General features: G+C 41.8%; 1 protein-coding gene across 1 annotated transcript in view; it reads right to left on the reverse strand.

The window, feature by feature from the left end:
- The window catches only part of ptgfrnb (prostaglandin F2 receptor inhibitor b), an 83,654-nt gene that overhangs the window by 53,221 nt on the left and 12,802 nt on the right, over positions 1-17,631 (reverse strand). The window contains exons 4-6 of the mRNA XM_050063358.1: positions 10,373-10,780; positions 7,197-7,400; positions 6,935-7,159 (exon numbers count right to left, since the gene is read on the reverse strand). Of these exons, the coding sequence (XP_049919315.1) occupies positions 6,935-7,159; positions 7,197-7,400; positions 10,373-10,780 (837 nt within the window). The remainder of the gene's footprint in view (positions 1-6,934; positions 7,160-7,196; positions 7,401-10,372; positions 10,781-17,631) is intronic.

A 17,631-nucleotide genomic window follows, 5' to 3' on the forward strand; every position in this document is an offset into this window, starting at 1 on the left:
GGGGGCAAACACTTTTTCACACAGGGCCATGTAGCTTTGGATTTTTTTCTTCCTCATTAATAAAACCCTTCATTTAAAAACTGCATTTTGTGTTTACTTGTGTTATCTTTGACTAATGTTTAAATTTGTTTGATGATCTGAAACATTTAAGTGTGGAAAACATGCAAAAAAGTAAGAAATCAGGAAGGGAGCAAACACTTTTTCACACCACTGTATGTACGATATAACGATATACTTTCAAGCAAGATATAAATTAAGACAACAAGGTTTATATCCATACAGGATCAAGCTGTATTACATCTCACTTACTAGTGTTCATCTCTCCTCTCTCACACTCTCCACACAGCTCCGCCCCACTCATTCACTCACAACTTCACAAAGAGAGACACAGAGCTGCTACTTTGTTTAATCTGTCTGTTAATTAGTGTGACATCAGTTAATCAGTGTGACATGAGTCTATATGTTGCACGTGCTACACTAAATCAGTCTGTGAGATGAATGAAATGACCGCAGTAGTACACGTGTAGTCTCTATATACAGACTCTCATTCAGTGAATGTAGAGTCTGTAGGCAAACCCCAGAGATCTTGCCTCCGGAAGAAGAGCGGAAGAGCCCTGGTTTCCGGTTGTAGGCTGTTTGTAGTCCGCGTGATATTGACCAATCACGTTTGAGCCGGCTGCAGTTGTTGCCAGGTTAAACGGCCCGTGCAGTGAACTAATGAGGCGGAACATAACTGGCGTCACTGCAAACTCTGAATCCATCACAATGGTTCAGCATATTTACTTATATATAAACGGAAGTCGGAAAGGGAAATTCACCTCCTCCGCCCAAATCAAACCGGAATGCCAAAAAATCAGGGGTCTGCCCGCAGAGGCTGTATCTCCGTCTGCCGGAAGTCAGACGCCGAATACAGCCGATGGGTTCCAAGAATGGTACATCGCTAAGGTTCTGTGGCAGTACTCCTGTCTGCTTCTTCAACTGGGAGCATAACAACCGCCGTAAGTGATACTCTAACTATGGATCTATAAATGCGTTTATACAGCACAAATGCAGACTTATATTATATTGAATCTAAATGTGTCTTTACCTGGTTAAATAAACATTAAATAATAATAAATAAAACATTATCTTGTTCCACCTTTAAGCACAAACGTTAACATGGCAAAATCTATAGATAAATGGTACTTGTAGAAAACAACAGCTACATTTATGATAACAAATTTTCAATAGCTTGAGTGCAAACATTGCCTCCATTCAAGCTCCCATGTTCATAGTTAGCTGGTGTGAAAGCAGCAGCTCGAGCAGTAAGAATCTGCCACTGATACTAAGTAAATATGAGCAAAAAGCCATGTCTACACAAAATTTAAACATACAGACATGCTTATATCGACTGTATATATTCATAAATGTTCTGATAAGCTATGAAAAATAAGAAATATGAGCTTGTGTGAAATACAAGCAGTCCTTTTTTGAGTGAAGTGGCTCCATTGACAACAATTCCAGCTGACACAACAACACGCACACAGGGGAAGTGTAGCCAAGGGTGAGAGGAATTACACCCTCTTTAGCTCTGTGTGTGTTTGTGTCTGTGTGTGCGTGTGTGTGTCTGTGCCGTGGGGAGCTCCTAAACAAGTTCTCCAACTCTGTTTGTGCTTCCTTGTAGGCTGTGCTTGCAGCAAGGCATCGTGGGAAGAGTGGGCAACCTCAAGGCCACACATCAATAGAATCGGAACGGACTGGTTGACAACACGCACACACACACACGCTTAGACACACAAACACACCAAGTTAAAGCTCATAGAAGGAGGATGAAATATATGAGCTGCAGTCAATTAGAAATGTTGCTCTCATGGTGTGCAAGTGTGTGTGAGTGTGTGTGAGTGTGTGTCGGCAGACGAAGTATGAAGGAATGTATACCCCCAGGCCAAAATGTAGGAGTTCCACCAGCGAGAACAGCCTCATACCCTCAGTATGTGGGACACACACACGCACGCATGCACACACACACACACACGCACACACGCACAGATAAAGACAGTGTTTGAAGCGTGTATGTGTGTGCAGCATTTACTCTCCAGAGAAAGCCTTCAACAAACCTAGTTTCACTCTCGCACACTTGTAAAATGCCCGACAGACACACACACATTACTAAGTATGCAGATAACATGTGCACACTATCATCCATGCAAACACACACACACACACACACACACACACGGCAGAGATTGACAAAATGTTCTGGATCACGCTCATTGATATTTCAGCTGTGCCCTCTCTCTAAGTAAGTGTGTGTGTGTGTCTATGAAGCCTGGTTGATATTTCTAAATGTAACATGGATGCTCGAGGCTTCAGGAATCTTCTGTGCATGTAGAAGAGATGGCTGTTTTTTTAACTAAAGGCTCCAGTTGACATACAGTACAGGATGTGGGACTCTTTACAGCTCTTTAGCCATAAAACACACTCTGTACTGTTCTGAGGGTGATGGATTTTGGTTAAAGACAAGTCAGCCAATGGACGGGTTTACAGTTAATGATCTGCTATTTTAGAACCAATGCAGACGTCATGTACAGTAATAATCAAGAAAAATACTGTCCATATGACGTGTTTCTCTTCCTGAAACTACTGTGGTTAATTAAATGGTAAAGCTGGTGTCATTTCTGCAGAACATAGCTATTATTTGTTTTTTTCTAATTTCCTGGCAACTTTAAAGTCACTGCATCATGTTGTATTTCTTATAAAGGTTCAGAGAGTTCTATATATGCAAAAATAAAATGTGCAATGATGAACGTGTGTCGTTTAAAATATAGATTTATCAATACATATCACTTTAGGCTATTTAATGCAGTGACAGCGCCCTTACAAAATGTTGACAGATAATGCAAGGGGAGGAGAGTTCAATTTGGAACAGGCTGCCAATGGCAGGTTCATGCCCACAGCCTCCATCCTGTGAGTCAGACACAACTTGTGCAACCCTGTGTTATAAAATGATGAATAATCTCGAACTTTGAACCTTGAACCTAAAGTCAGGTTCATGCTATTTCTGTGTTTGAGGACTTTTAAATAAACCGAAGGGAGAGGAAGCTGTGAGTGGGGAGGTCACAGCAAAAACAATGGAGGAAACACGCGAGAGAGGAAATGACAGCGCGGTTAAGAGATGTAAGGAGGTGATTACAGTCTGTCAGTCAGTTATGACACATCAGATATCAGTCAAGTGGTCCCTGAGCACACATGTCAGATATAGTCTGTCGAGGCTGCCATGACATTTTAATCAATTTCATTTAAAATACTGTATTTTAAAAAATGACATTTAACTTATTCTGATTTAGTTTGTTAGGTGAGTTGTGTTTCCCTCTGCACTGACTGGGTGTGGTGAGTGTCTAAGCAGATTTAGTGTCACATGCTTGTCCAAAAATGCGCAAAAAAACAGCAACTGTAAAACAGAAGTGCTCTTATTGACCCTTCGAAACCCAGAGCGGTCAAACCCTTGAAAGAAGGAGGTAGAATCTGCTCATGAATGGGAAGAAATCACCAATATTTTATCATTTATGAAAAAACAACAATATTTAAAATAAAAGGCAGATTACATTAGATTAGATTAAAAAATAAAAGTCTGAAAGAAACTCTTAAATATATCTCCATCAAAAGAAGTGTTCCCTTATTTGTTTTACATCTAATTTCCTGATTGACATGACTGAATTAAAGAGGTGAGAAGATTTTGACTGATCAATGATCAGATGTGCAGGGATTTATGGGTAAATTACATGTTACATTATATACTTAAATTTGTCTAATTTCTTTTTGACATCAGCATCATGTGGCACCCGTCCATTCCTAACTCTTCAGAGGGAATAAAGCACTGTGAGGTGTTTTTGAACTGAACTGCCGATATTACTGCCAAGAACGCACCAAAGCAAACTGGACTCCATAAATATCATTAAAAGTCTTTTATTCTTTTCATACCACGGCTTACCCCAAAAAGAAAGTGGGGCAAAGAAGAAAATGACACTCCGGCTCGCATTAAACTTTTAGCGAGTCAATCCGACACTTCCTGGGATTTCCCAAAAGCATTAAATATAGTACTGTAGCTGAACCAAACGCCATTATGTAACAAGTATTTATTTATTCATTTAAGTCCAATTCATTCATTTCATTGGGAATTGGGAGTTTGTCAGAAATCCAACTGTTATGACACAACAGCAGCTGGCGTTCAGATCAGTCACTACACACCTTCAATCCGCCCATCTCTCCATCACCATCACCACAGAGCTCCTTTAAAGCTAACCTGGGTCTTTAATACGGGGGCGTAACAGCACCAAAAAAATCCAATGTTTGGTTTTAGGGTCACGGTTTGATATGTTTTTGGTGAACACTTGTCATTTATGTAATAAAATGTATACTTTAAGGCTCAGTTAGCAGGATTCAGTGGCAACGAGTGACAAGGTTGCAGATTGCAATCAACTGATTGCGCCTTTCCCAATCTCAGGACCCATCAACTATAGGTATGACGATATTTTTCATTCATATTTATATTCATAATCATTTATATTCTACATGTATATTCAGATAGCCTTTATACAGATTAATAAAAAGGTAAACTGTCGTCAGATAATAGCCAGTGGGTCCTAAGGTGGCATTTTGCCCAATGTGTTTCTTTCGCTCTCCACGTTGACCATTCAACCAAAGCCCGTTCAAACATGATTGGTCAATACAACTCAGTCAACAAACCAGAAACCAGAATGCCTCTAGTGCCTCTCTGAAGTTTACGCTTTTCACATTCAGTTCAAGTCCTCATGCTTATGAAGTCAAGTCTCACACAGTTAAGCAGCTCTCTGTGGCCCTGCAGCAGTGGCAGTTCGCTCTATGGACGATCTGGATGCACATTAAAGTGCAGCCATGTAATAGAGGCATTTAGGTGATGCTGTCTCAAATGTTCAGCATGTTTCCAGAGACACGAGACACAGTTTCTGTCCAATCAACAACTCTTTGTCCACTGTGGCTGTTAGCTACTGAGAAATCATATCGCCAGGATATTAAATGCTCCTCCAGCGTCGGTTTCTCATTCATCATATGATCTGACCCAACAAGCCTGGTCAAGCTAACATTAGTCATCTAGACATGAGGACATGGGAAAAGGGGGCCCAGGTTAAAGAAATACCAAAGTCACCTTTTAAGAACAAACATTTGTGGACTGTGCTGGATAAGCCAGTTAAAATCATTGTGCCTACAGGGCTGACTGAAGCCTCCTTCTTAAGATTCTAAATCAAAGAAGACCTGAACACTGAAGGTGTGAAGGAGCATCCTAATTGTGATCATTATGTTTATTTAGAGGGAAAGAAAGCACTTAATTCCATATCTAATTGCGTATCCAATACATAACCTTGTGAGGCGACTATATTCCCAAACATGATGTAAAATTCAAAAATGCAGTGCAAGAGGGAGGGAAACAGACAGACAGACACGGAGACCACCCACCATGCCAGTAATTGATCGCTGTGTCGACTGTGTTTGACACCACTGCTCTTTAGAGGCAGGATCAGAGCATCTCACACACACATACACACACAGAAATATATATATACACACACAAACCGCATACCCAGAGGTAGCAGAGTGCAGGACAGGCATGACTAATCAATCGTCCTCGCAGCGAGAGTCGACAGGCTGACTAGAGGATTAAAGAGTTTCCCCTTGAGACTCCAGATTCATCTGTGGCACCGCAGCACTGGTGCACATCCACAACTCAGGAAATCATACAGAAACAATATGCACACGGTCAATTACATCCACTATTTATCACTTTGTCTTCCAGCTCTCTGTGTTGGAAATCAGAGCTGTCCACATGCACACGCACAAGTCTTCGACGGAGGCTGCTACAAATGGCTAACCACTCTGATGTCAAGAAATGCCGATCCATTTAGACAAAATCAAACATTTTGGGCCACAAACCTTGATAGTGATGATGTAATAGTTTAGGGGTGACTACTGGTGCTTTTCTTAAGATACACTTTTGAGAAATTATAAGTAGTGATGCGCCGATTTATCGGGCAAACATCAGTATCGGCTGATATTCACCTTGTTGACTGCCACCATCATGCTGGTGGTCTGAGCTAACAGCTAACAGAGGCTGTGTTAAGTTAATGATGCTTTCAAGCTCTATTCAGTAAAAACAATTGTTAGGCGATGGTCAATTATAACATTCTCATGATGTGTTCAAATGTAATCTTGTAAAATGAAGCTTTGCGTTAGTTCAAGCAGGACAGGGAAGTCATACGCCCCAGCTGTAACCAGCTGATGGATCATTGCTTCTAATCAGTCACACACCAATCACAGCCCATTCTCACAACAAGGTGGTTCATTTAAATATGGCCTCCTACTCACTGAACCCTGCTACACCAATGCGGCCTCACACCACTGCTGCTGCTGGCAAAGCTTCGCCTCCTCCACCCCAGCCTCCACCTTCCTAAATTCAGAGTTCTAACATGGCTTAAAGGTTAAAAGGGTATTTTATGTCTTGCATTGGGCCCACGCTTGTACACCCAGTGGGGGTTTCCTGCATTGCGCTCCCTCGTCTAATCCAGGGAGTATCTTAAGAGTGGAGCCATCAGCGCCAAACATAACTGTATTTCCATTTGTTGCTAAAAAATCATTAAATCTATGACGAGAGTGTTCCTGAGAAACTTGAATAAATATAGTTTGACTTCATACTGATGAGGGAGATGCCCAGGAAGTCAAATAAGGAGATAAAATTCATAGTGACAACATTTTTGAGGGAGTATTTATGATACTACGCTATATTGTTATATCTATAAGGTCATAATTATCTTTATGCTGCTGATCTGATTTCTGCAGCTCATGTTTTTATGTCTCATTAATTATCTGGATATTTTAGAGTGAAGAATAAAAAAATAAAAAACCATGCAGTAGTTTCACTTACTGATCTGCGCCACCTTCACTGTCACGGGGCTGGATGTTTTCTCGGCTGCCATGTGCCACCTCCCCCCTCCTCCCGAGCTCCTTCCTCCCTTCTCGATGAAGGCTCGGATGCGGCAGGCGTACACGCCTCCGTCCTCCCCGCTCACCCCCCTCACTGCCAGCCTGTACTCTCCAGATCCCGTCCGCTCCAGGCTCGCCTCCCCTCGCTTTCCCGGCGTGCTGCTCGAGGATGTGTTGGAGATCACCNCCCGGCGCGCTGCTCAAGGATGTGTTGGAGATCACCACCCCGCTGCGCTCCATGGTGACAATGTCGCGGCCGTCGGCCAGCCAGGTCACTTCCAGGGCGAGGGCGGGCAGGTTGTCGGCGGCGACGGAGCAGAGGAGAGTCAGCGTCTCGCCGGGGGAGAGGAGCAGAGACGTGGAAGAGGGAGAGGAGGAGGGAGACGCCTTCACACTGAGGGACTGACCTTGAGAGGACACAGACAGAGACAGCATCAGTCATCCTTAAGTGTACATGCAATATACACAGGCGATATACTAAAAAAGGTTAACAAGCAGTGCTTTGAGATTTAGTAAGTCCTACAGTTTTGCGTCACATAACACTTAATTAGTTAATAAAAAGAATAAAATTTAGATACTAATTTACACAGTGGTGCAGGGATGACATTTATTTGTAGACCGATGCAGAAGTTATCGCCATGGTTCCCTTGACAAAAATCCAATGGGTACCGCTCCATACAGCTGAACATAAAGGTCATCCTATCCAAATGGAAGCAAAGTTTGAAACTGGACATGACGCAGGTAAAGGATCTTACAAGACAATCATCTATAAATGTCAGCGACTTAGAGAAAAGCCCATGTGTACTTTTGGTTTCCCACAACATCCTCTCAGCAGTGACGCTAAAGAAGAACTTTAAAATCCTTTCGGTCTTTTCTGTGCTTCTTAAACTGTATGATCAGGGGTTTGGACACGGTCTCCAGTAACAACCTAGATATCAGTATGTGTGGAAGACTCTCTGTATGGTGTCTGGAAAAGGACAAAAGACACAAAGCCCACTCTGTTTGACTTTTCTCATCCTCTTTACTCAAGTCGGTAAGTCAATATGAACTGACTGGCACACAATGGACCTGAGACCTGTGTGTGTGTGTGTGTGTGTGTGTGTGTGTGTGTGTGTGTGTGTGCTGCTCATCTCTAGTTTCATTACAAACCACTGGGTGTCTTCCAGCACTTAAAGAGGATACGGTAGCCCAGAAAGATATAAGATACGGTGACCACAGCAACCGCAATGAATGAGCGAGAGAGAGTGTGTGAGCGCAGGGGGCCTCTCTGAGGACAGAATAAGACAGAAAGACAGACACTGAGGGTCACAGGCATCCTGGGACAGAGCGAGGCAGAGAGAAGAGAAAGCCTCACAGAGGAGAGGATGCCATTAAAATAAAGACAGCCGCACAACAGAGAGGGAACTCTCCCACGTCCCTCCCTCTCTCCTCATCCTTCATTTTCTTCCAGTATCACTTCACATCCAGCACAGTAGCACAGGAAGCAGTGAAACACATCCAGCGTAACCTCATTTTTAATCAGGAACCAAGTCTGAGATTTGAGGGTTATCTGTTGCTCCCTTCAGAGTAATTATCACCAGCATCTTATTACTACAGCACTACTACTTCAGGCATAATTACTGTTAAGGATGTGCAGGGAACACCTTAATGCCAAGTTTATGGTGCACACAATCACCTGGACGAAGCATCTGTAACCCACAGGGTCTGAAAATCGGCACCAATAAAAGTATGCCACATTAGCTAGAATTAGCTCACGTCTGTGTGTCCAGATATGACTGAGTTATGACTCAGGGAAGGAGTGTGAATTCTGACACTAATTACGCCTCCTGTCTCTCCCTCCACGCCCTCTACAATTTTAAAAACCTCTGACAAAGAAAACCCTCAGGTTTTATAGGGAGCCTCTGCAGCCTGGATTAACCACCTGCTACCATCTATTTCAGTTAACAGTTTCAAATGGAGTTGAGGCTCGGCAACAAAGCACCAACCACCACGGCTGAGCGTGACTGGCTGGAACACCTGTCAAACAGCACTCTGGGGCAGTGGTTTCCAACTGGTCCAGCCACGGGGTCCAGATATCTCCTTAGTCATTATTTCAAGGTCCACACAGTTTAATATATTCAGCGTCATACTTGCATGCCATCAGCTAGTTTGCTCTCTCTGTCTGTTAGTCATTGACTCTATAGCACTTCAAAATAAAAGCTCTGTGCCAGAAATTCACTGTACTTCAAAATGAGGCATGTTTTTAATAAACTTGATACGTTCTTGAGTCACTTGTGGTCCATTTAGAATGGACCCACACTTTTGGCCTGCGACCCACTAGTTGGGAACCACTGCTTTGGTTGCTTGCTTTAAAGGAATACACCACCTCCCAACTAATCAATTACAGTATATATCAATTACTCAGCCTGTGTTGCATTGATTTTCTGAAGCAAACTTTGCTTTTCTCACATGGCTCCATGGCGAACGAAGAATCCAAAAACATAAATTTTTTTGATGAATTGAAGTCATTAGGGTCCACGAGTAACAATAGTGAAACTATATCAAAACACCTGCGTACGACTAAACTGAACTGAGTTTGTAAAGGGGTATTTTGATATTGTTTTGGTGTTGTTAAAAGCAGACCCCTTTTTTATCCAATCCATCAAGAATTTTCTGTTTTTGGATTCTTAATTCAACATGCAGGAAAAACAATATTTTCTTCATGAATTCAACGAAAGACGGTGTGAGTAATTGATATATAAATGGTCATTTGGGGGGTTGAAGTGTTCCTTTAAGTCTGCTTCAGCGTTGCACTTTTGTAACATTGTGGGACTCAGGATGAGCAGCAAAAAACGCAGTATCAAAATCAGCGTGTGTTATGCTAATGCTGCTAATGTTGCCTCGATTCCAAAGCTGTTTCCTGTCATGAAGAGCCACGAGTAACAAAATCCATTCTGACATTAGTTTAATCCCCGACTTGTACTCTGTAACATACTGACATACTTCAGACATGTAACAAACACAGAATCAGCCACGGGCGTCTTGTTTCAACTGCTGCCTGTAGCAGCAACTATGACTTTTCAAGGATGCCAAATGATCAAAAAGAAATCCAATGCAAGAACATCACTTCGCCTGCACCGTCCTCCATGTTTAATCTCCGGTGTAAACACTGCGGCGACCAGCTTTAATGAACTGCAAGTCCACAACTCAGCTTAGCAAACACAGTCAAAAGTAAAGTTCTATGGTTTTGCAGTAATGTGTATGTGACAGAGGAGAGGCAGACTGAAAACATGTTGTGCTGCAACTATGACTGCACTTACTCTGATATATAGTTATTCTGCTTCTGCTATTGCTACTATGATACTTAAAGTACTAGCTGCAGTCAGTTTCTTTTCCTCACCTGTAGGAGTAACAGCAACAGTCCCCATCTCTTTATTGTTCTCCACGATTTTTATCCATTTCCCTCCGTTTTCATGCGTCCACTCAGTTCCGTTGCATTCATAAATCCCTTCGTCAGACGTCGTCACTTTGGAAATCACCAGTTCAAACACTCCGTTCTTCCCAGGAACCAGTCGGATGCCTCCGTCAGCATAGCGCCGGGCAAATTTAGCCCCTGTAATCACGTCTCCCTGAGGGCCAAATGTCAAAATGTCCTCTGATGTTGCTCCCCTCTTTACCGACCATGTGACGGACAGGTAGGTGGGGTGGGTGAGCTCCCGAGTGACGTTGCAGGAGAGCGTGAGGTCACTTCCTTCCGGGATAACCGGGGTTGGGGTCATGGGGGAGACCTTGAGGGTGTTGGGGATGACTGACGGGGAAAGACACAAAACAAAAATTTCAGCAAAACATAATGAAACTGTAACAAGGTGAATATTGTTGGATGCCAAAGATAAGAAACTGCAAGCTCTCAACACACACACAAATACACACAGTAAAGACTATGTGTGTGGAGGTAAAAAACAAAAACAGCAAGACAGGGGATTTTTTTTTTTTTTTACCAATTTCTTTCCTTTCTTTAATGTTTTGCACCACTATACAGTGTCCCTGGCTTCATTTGAGTAGAGGAAAAGTCTGCTAGCCACTAGGCTAATATATACAATGTAAAATGCCATAGGCTTGTGCTAAAAACATTAGCATGTTGTATTTGTGGGGAAAACGTGTCCAGATAAAGACAAATGCTTTGTCTGTGAATGCTGCGAGTTATAGTGAAGCTGATTTATGTACTTGTGTTTGAAATTGTTGCTATTAAGCCATGTTTGATGTGTGTTCAATGTGTGTTTTCAATCAACTAAACTTTACAGCACTTCACAGAAACCCAAATGCCGACTAGTGTTTTGGACTCTCCATGCCGACTCTCCATACCTTCGTGAAACAATGAGTTAGTATCTCGAAATAATAACTTTTTGTCACAAACCAATGAGCTTTCTCAAAATCATGAGTTCATTTTGAGAAAGTTTGTCATTATGACCTAACCAAATCTTTCTTTTTTCCATCACACTGACAAGAATGGGCTTTCATATTTTCCTGCAGCTGGTTCACAGTAAAACTCTTCTACTGATGAGAATTAGGGTTACAAGTTTGGTTTAATCTGCGTTCGGACATTCTGGTCAAGCCTTTTGGATCTGAGTGAGTATCAATATCATGCTCATTAAAATTTATTTTATGTTGGTTCTTTTTCTTCCTTTTCTTTACTTTTTATTGTTCTTCTGTCTTACTCATACAGAGTTTAGTGGCTAATCAGCAGCATATTTGCATTTCCTCCCCATTTTTCTTCATCGTCTATTACTGGAGGCATATTCTGAGCCATGTGCGAGACGATCTTGTTTACTGCAATAATCTGTTTAGAACAATTTCCACTTCTTAAAAAAAAGGCTTATTTTTTTGGGTGAAAATAGGCAAAAAAACAAAAGCAACGAATGACAACATAATCAAGGAAGAAATGCCTTTCTCAGTGTTGTTCGTCCTTCTCCACAGCCCATCCCCCGACGCTATGATGTTGAGCGGGGAGAAAGTCTGTATACATGAAGGAAATGAGCCTGATTGAAAACAGACATGTTAAAATGGAACTGCATGTATGTAAAAACTAAAATAACATCAAAGGAACGACTGAATGTCCCAAACTTTATGTTAAAGATTTAAGATTCAGCTGTTCAATGCAGGCATTTTACAGGTGGAGTGACAGGATTATGAATAATGTTGACTCACTGTCACACTTCAGATAAGCTACACGTCAGATTCAGGTTATACGAGAAGTCGGGATATGGTTCAGGTCAGGGTTAACTCTTGTACTCTTGTGAAGGTCACTGGCTGAAGGAGAGTTTAAAGAACACACAGACAGCTCCGGATAAGGCTGTAACCGTGTGACTGTGTTTATGAAACACACCCAGAGGAGTGGTCATAAAGGTTAATGACTTGCCTGCGCAGGTAAAACACTAAACTCTCTTTCACTCTTGTTTTGTTCCGATAGTGAAAAAGTACCTCAACATACAGGAGCAGGTATTAACAGAGCGGCTTTCACTACTGCTTTGTTTCTTTACTTGTTATTATGACACACAAAGAAGGCTGATGAGTCACTGTGTGAGAGGAAATTAAAAAATTGGAGAACACAACACTGCTGGATATCCTGTTGTGAGCACGACTTTGCTTTTAAATGCATCCAAAACAACAACAGTAAAGTAAAGGAAGAGACATTAGATGCTTTGATGAATCCCGTCTGCAGCGAAGACATGGGGGGTTAATAAAGAAACTGAGTGGCAGGCTGGCTGGCTGCTAAGCACAATTACAGGCTCTGTTTTATCATCACCACCAACTTATTTTGATCCTTTGCATATCAAAACACAAAAAAGGGAATTGTGAGCGAGGGCTGGGGTGTCTCCACATATGCTTAACTGACTTTAGGTGCAATATTTAATTAATAATCTACTAATAAACACAAAATCAACATTTTAAGGCTCTAAACTCTTTCCAGCATGAAGTTCCATCCCAAAAATACTTCACATAAATGGAGAATAATCCTTTTTGGAAGCTAATTCTAGTCGTGTTACAAATGAATCCAAGAAGTGGCAGATGGCTGGGAATGAAGAGTAAGAAGCTGTGCATTATGGGAATTCACGTCCTGTGGGAAAGACCCATTTTTAAGTGTTCAGAAAGGAAAAAAAAAAAGTCTGTCTCAACTTTATATGGTAAACAAAACTTTAAAATACTGGATTAGAGTGTTTTTACATCGAATGCTCATATTTTGCACAAGAGTCTTTCATTATTAAGACCCCATTTTCTCATGATTAAACTATCAGCATATTGATTTAGAGACAACGGTGCCTCTACTATTAGTCAACAAAAGAATAACAAGTAGTTGCAGCAGGTTTGCATGGACAGGATGGGAAAATCCTGAGCCGTACCACCAAGTATGATAACTCTGTGTAATTAACTTGGACTGATGACTGGAATGTGGGGACCACCAGGTCAGATTTGGCAGGAAATCTGCAGAAATTCTTCAGGAAATCATCACCAGCCTCCACTTTATCCAGCATTTGAACTATATTCAGAGGCATTTTGTCATTTAACCTATTGAACCCGTTTCCGTCAGCTTTCACTGCCTTCATTTATCAGCTGAGAGTTGACATAAAACAGCAGCTTCAGCTCACTTTACAGTCAGGGACCCGAAACTGGCGGAGGCCTTAAACGTGACAGAGGAGGTGGGAAAAGGAAAGTTCTGGCTGTGGCTCAGAGGGATGTCAAAAGAAAAAGGATCCTCTGGCTGGCTGTGAGGGGCAAGCCTCCGGGCATGGAGCTGGGCTTCAGAGCCAATTTCACATAATGGCCAAACAGTGGAATTACAACTTCCCTGCCCGTTAGGCTAAGTGATGCCATTGAGCCCCAAAACACTTTTCTTCCACAGACTTACAAGATGAAAGAAACGTCTGTAAATCAACTGATGAAATTTTTGGGGTTTTTTTGAGGCACATGAACGTTTCAGTACACTTAAATGGCCCTTATTTAAATCATTATGTCCCAGAAGCAGGCGGCAACCTCTGGGGCTGAAAAATGAAGCCAGTGCTCAAGTGCCAAAAACTGCAGTTCCTCTACTGGCCACTTGAGGCTGGCTCCAATAGCGAGTCAATCCCCTTAGACCCCAGTGTTAAAATGCCCAACTTTATGGCAGAAATAAACATGTTTCTGGACTGGTACAAAAAACAGTTTTGGTCTGTTTAGCTGATTTACCCGTTCATGACAACTGTACAGGGGGTGAGTCCGACGGACACACGCTGTGCAGGCAGCGTCTGGCAGGCACAGAGCCCTCGCTGCAACGCGGCTTGTTGTCGTTGCTTTGCATGCATGCACACATTTCTGTTGCTGTAATATGGCCAGCGCGGCTGCAGGAGGATCAGAGCAGCCAGTTTTGGTCAAAAATGATAAAGGAAAAAGCGCTCTTCGGAAATATTTAGTGAAGTGAACACAGCACGCTGCAGACGGCAGGTACAGCCCCTCCCCTCACTAGCAGCTGAGCAGCTGGTGCCGCCAGCATCAAACTCAAATATAACTTCTAACATTAATGTGGGAGCTAAGCAGAAAACTTTATCAGTCATGCCCGTCTGTAACATTAATAGACAATTGATGTTACTGTTCTTATCTTTACTTAAAAAATGACATGCCTCTTAATTTTTTGCTGCTGTATCGAAAATGGTATCGAGTATTGAATATTTTCCTGGGTATCGATATCGAGTTTGAAATTNATGTGTGTCTAAAAAGTTATGTTAACTGTAAAGTCACAGATTGAAGCTGAAAAAACGTTTGGTTTGTCCCGTAACCCCTGGTTCTCTGATCACATAGTGAGGTAGAAACGGGAGCATCCTGAGCCTAAACTACCAACTCTATTTGATCAGCAATGAAAATATGGTGCCAATTCACCAGAAGCACAGAAAATAAACAGGGCTGTAGGTTAATACATTTGTATGGACAGATCTTGTTTCTGGTTGTTATTTATTTTGGGGGGATTTTTTGTTGTCATCACTGATGTTACTGTTCTGATCTTTACTTAAAAAATGACATGCCTCTTAATTTTTTGCTGCTGTATCGAAAATGGTATCGAGTATTGAATATTTTCCTGGGTATCGATATCGAGTTTGAAATTTTAGGATCATGACAACCCAACCAAGTTGTATCAAAACTTCTCCAGTCAGCCAATCACCACAAGCATTCTTCAAATTAATGTGACGTGTGGTTAGCCAACTACCACACCAACTGCAACCCATACAGTCTGTGGTGTGGTGAGCTTGAGTACAGTGTATTTGACTGAACTGTTCTGCGTGCTGAGATGCCACCAAAACGTTTGAAGGTATGATTACACTACACACCTGTGATATCTGGTGGCATTTTACACAACTGAATGCTTCTATTCACATGATGAGTGTCTAATTAGATACTCTATTAGTATCTGTATCACTTTAAGAGTACTGGCTTTGTCATTTTTTAAACAACACCCAACCCTATTCTCTTCATACATCCATGGTAAGGAGTGTCAGTGGCTGTTCCTAACTGTTCCTGTGATGGATTTCTGCCAGTTGCAAATCAATCAGAGGTTTGCAGGCGGGATAAAGAATGGGGACAAAATCTTCCTACAGAGATAAACCCATGAAGTGTGGACAAAACTGGACAGTACTGGACACTTGGAGTGGAAGTTAGGAGTCTAAATCTCTGCTGCTGTGCTGCAGTGATGTGAGTGTCTATGGCAGATAACGAAGGCAGTACGAATAATCTGCGTTTTGCTCTATCAATTAAAATTAGCCTGAGAGGAGTTTTCAAACCCTCAGCGACCTGTACTTCACTTGTTTCTTACATAACCAAACAGCCTCAGCGGGCCAATGGAAGCTGGGTGTGTGTGTGTTTGTGTGTGTGTGTGTGCACAAGTCTCGACTGGTATAGACCCTCCGGCAAGAAATCTAACTCGTCATCTCTGTTAACTACCGTCTCGTTCACACACACAAACACTCTCCCCTTCATACACTACAAAACACACTAATACATATGCTCTACATATACACGACACCATCTCTGTCGCACATAAACAGAGCTGCTGCCTAGTTAATTCAGGTCTAAATTTAACAAGGTGTCTGGGGAGCCATGCTGGGAAGCAGAGAGCAGCTGAACATGATGGTGCATTATGGAGCTAACTAACCCGCTGTCAGACAATTCCTCTTTATGTCTTCATCTCTCAAATTTGGGGGTTCGGAGCACAAAATGCTCTTGAAACCCTTCTTATGTTTCATTGCTAAAAAAAGGAAATGTCATTATTAAACATGGTGTGTGTTTGGGCTCGGGGTAACACTGGATTTGAACGAATGGAGTTGCCAAAATATGTGTGTAATTACTGACTGGATAACTGTGAGCAAAAAACTCAATTAAATTCAAAGGAAAATGCTGAATATGGGTTTCTCTCTTCCCCGCGGTTTCTGTGTCAGAAAATAGTCCAAATTAAAACAGTACACAGAAAAGTCTGTAGATGATTCCAATGCGAAAAGAAAATAATTTCTGGACAGATCTCCACTGTATGCCTGAGTGGCAAATGTGGCAAAATGAGCCGTCAACAGAGCGAGGGAATTTCCTACTGCTCTCAGTGAGGTCAAATAACTAGAGGCAATATTTTCAAATATTAACCAAGATCCAGCTATTACAACCAAACTGTGAGATATAATGACGGGATTAGTTCATAAAACATGGGGAATTTAGTTTTGTATTACATAATTTGCATGAAAATACCTCCAGCTTTTACAATCTTATTCGCTAACACATTTCATAGCGCTTATTTCAGACAATAATTCTTTGTTTTCAAGATATGTGAATCTATTCTGCAGTGTTAATGACCCTCGCTAGTGGACTGTTATCTTCTTTTAATAGTTTAATATACATTGATGAATAGGTCTAACACTGCTGTTTTTGTTGGATGATATTTTGTCACAGAAATAATTGCGATAAACAATATTATTGTCATTTTGAGACCATTTTATGCCACCAATATAATAACATAATAATAGCTGAAAAATGCAAGTATAACTGTTAGATGAGCAGTGGAATTGGAATATGGGCGGGGTTGGAGAGGAAAAAAAGGGGGACTTGCTGCACTCCAGTCTTAAAATGGTCGGGAAAACCCTGCTGTTTTTTTCTGATATCATGTCGGCTAAAATGATGGTGACATTCTTCTGTAAACAGACACACGTGGAAACAATCAGGGGTCGAGGTTGGATTTAAGGGCAGCAAAACCATCAAGGTCATGTTCTCACCAATTTAGACCATAGACCTGTTGGCATGACTGTAGGAAACTTCCCCTCCATTATCTGTAGAACTAACAGCAAGCAGTGATAGGCTTACGTTAGGCGTTTTCTGGATGTTTTACCTCCAGCTAACAAACTGATGTCATGGTGACGTCGGCACTAAAAGGGTCTATAGGTTGTGTGAATGCAAACAGAACGAAAGCAATTAAAGGTGTGAACTTCTGTAGCTCTCAGGGGAGCTCCCCTGTGGGCAAATCCTCTCAGGAGGTCCCAGAAATGTTTGGTACGAAAACACCTCGAGTCTTAGTAAAGTAAACCTGCCTGAGGCCTTTACGCTGTGGTTCAAGGCTGGAAAGTTTGGTTTGGGTTCTTAATTGAGTTAAAAACTGCT

This window comes from Epinephelus moara, chromosome 15, assembly GCF_006386435.1.
Source record: "Epinephelus moara isolate mb chromosome 15, YSFRI_EMoa_1.0, whole genome shotgun sequence".
Lineage (NCBI taxonomy): Eukaryota > Metazoa > Chordata > Actinopteri > Perciformes > Serranidae > Epinephelus > Epinephelus moara.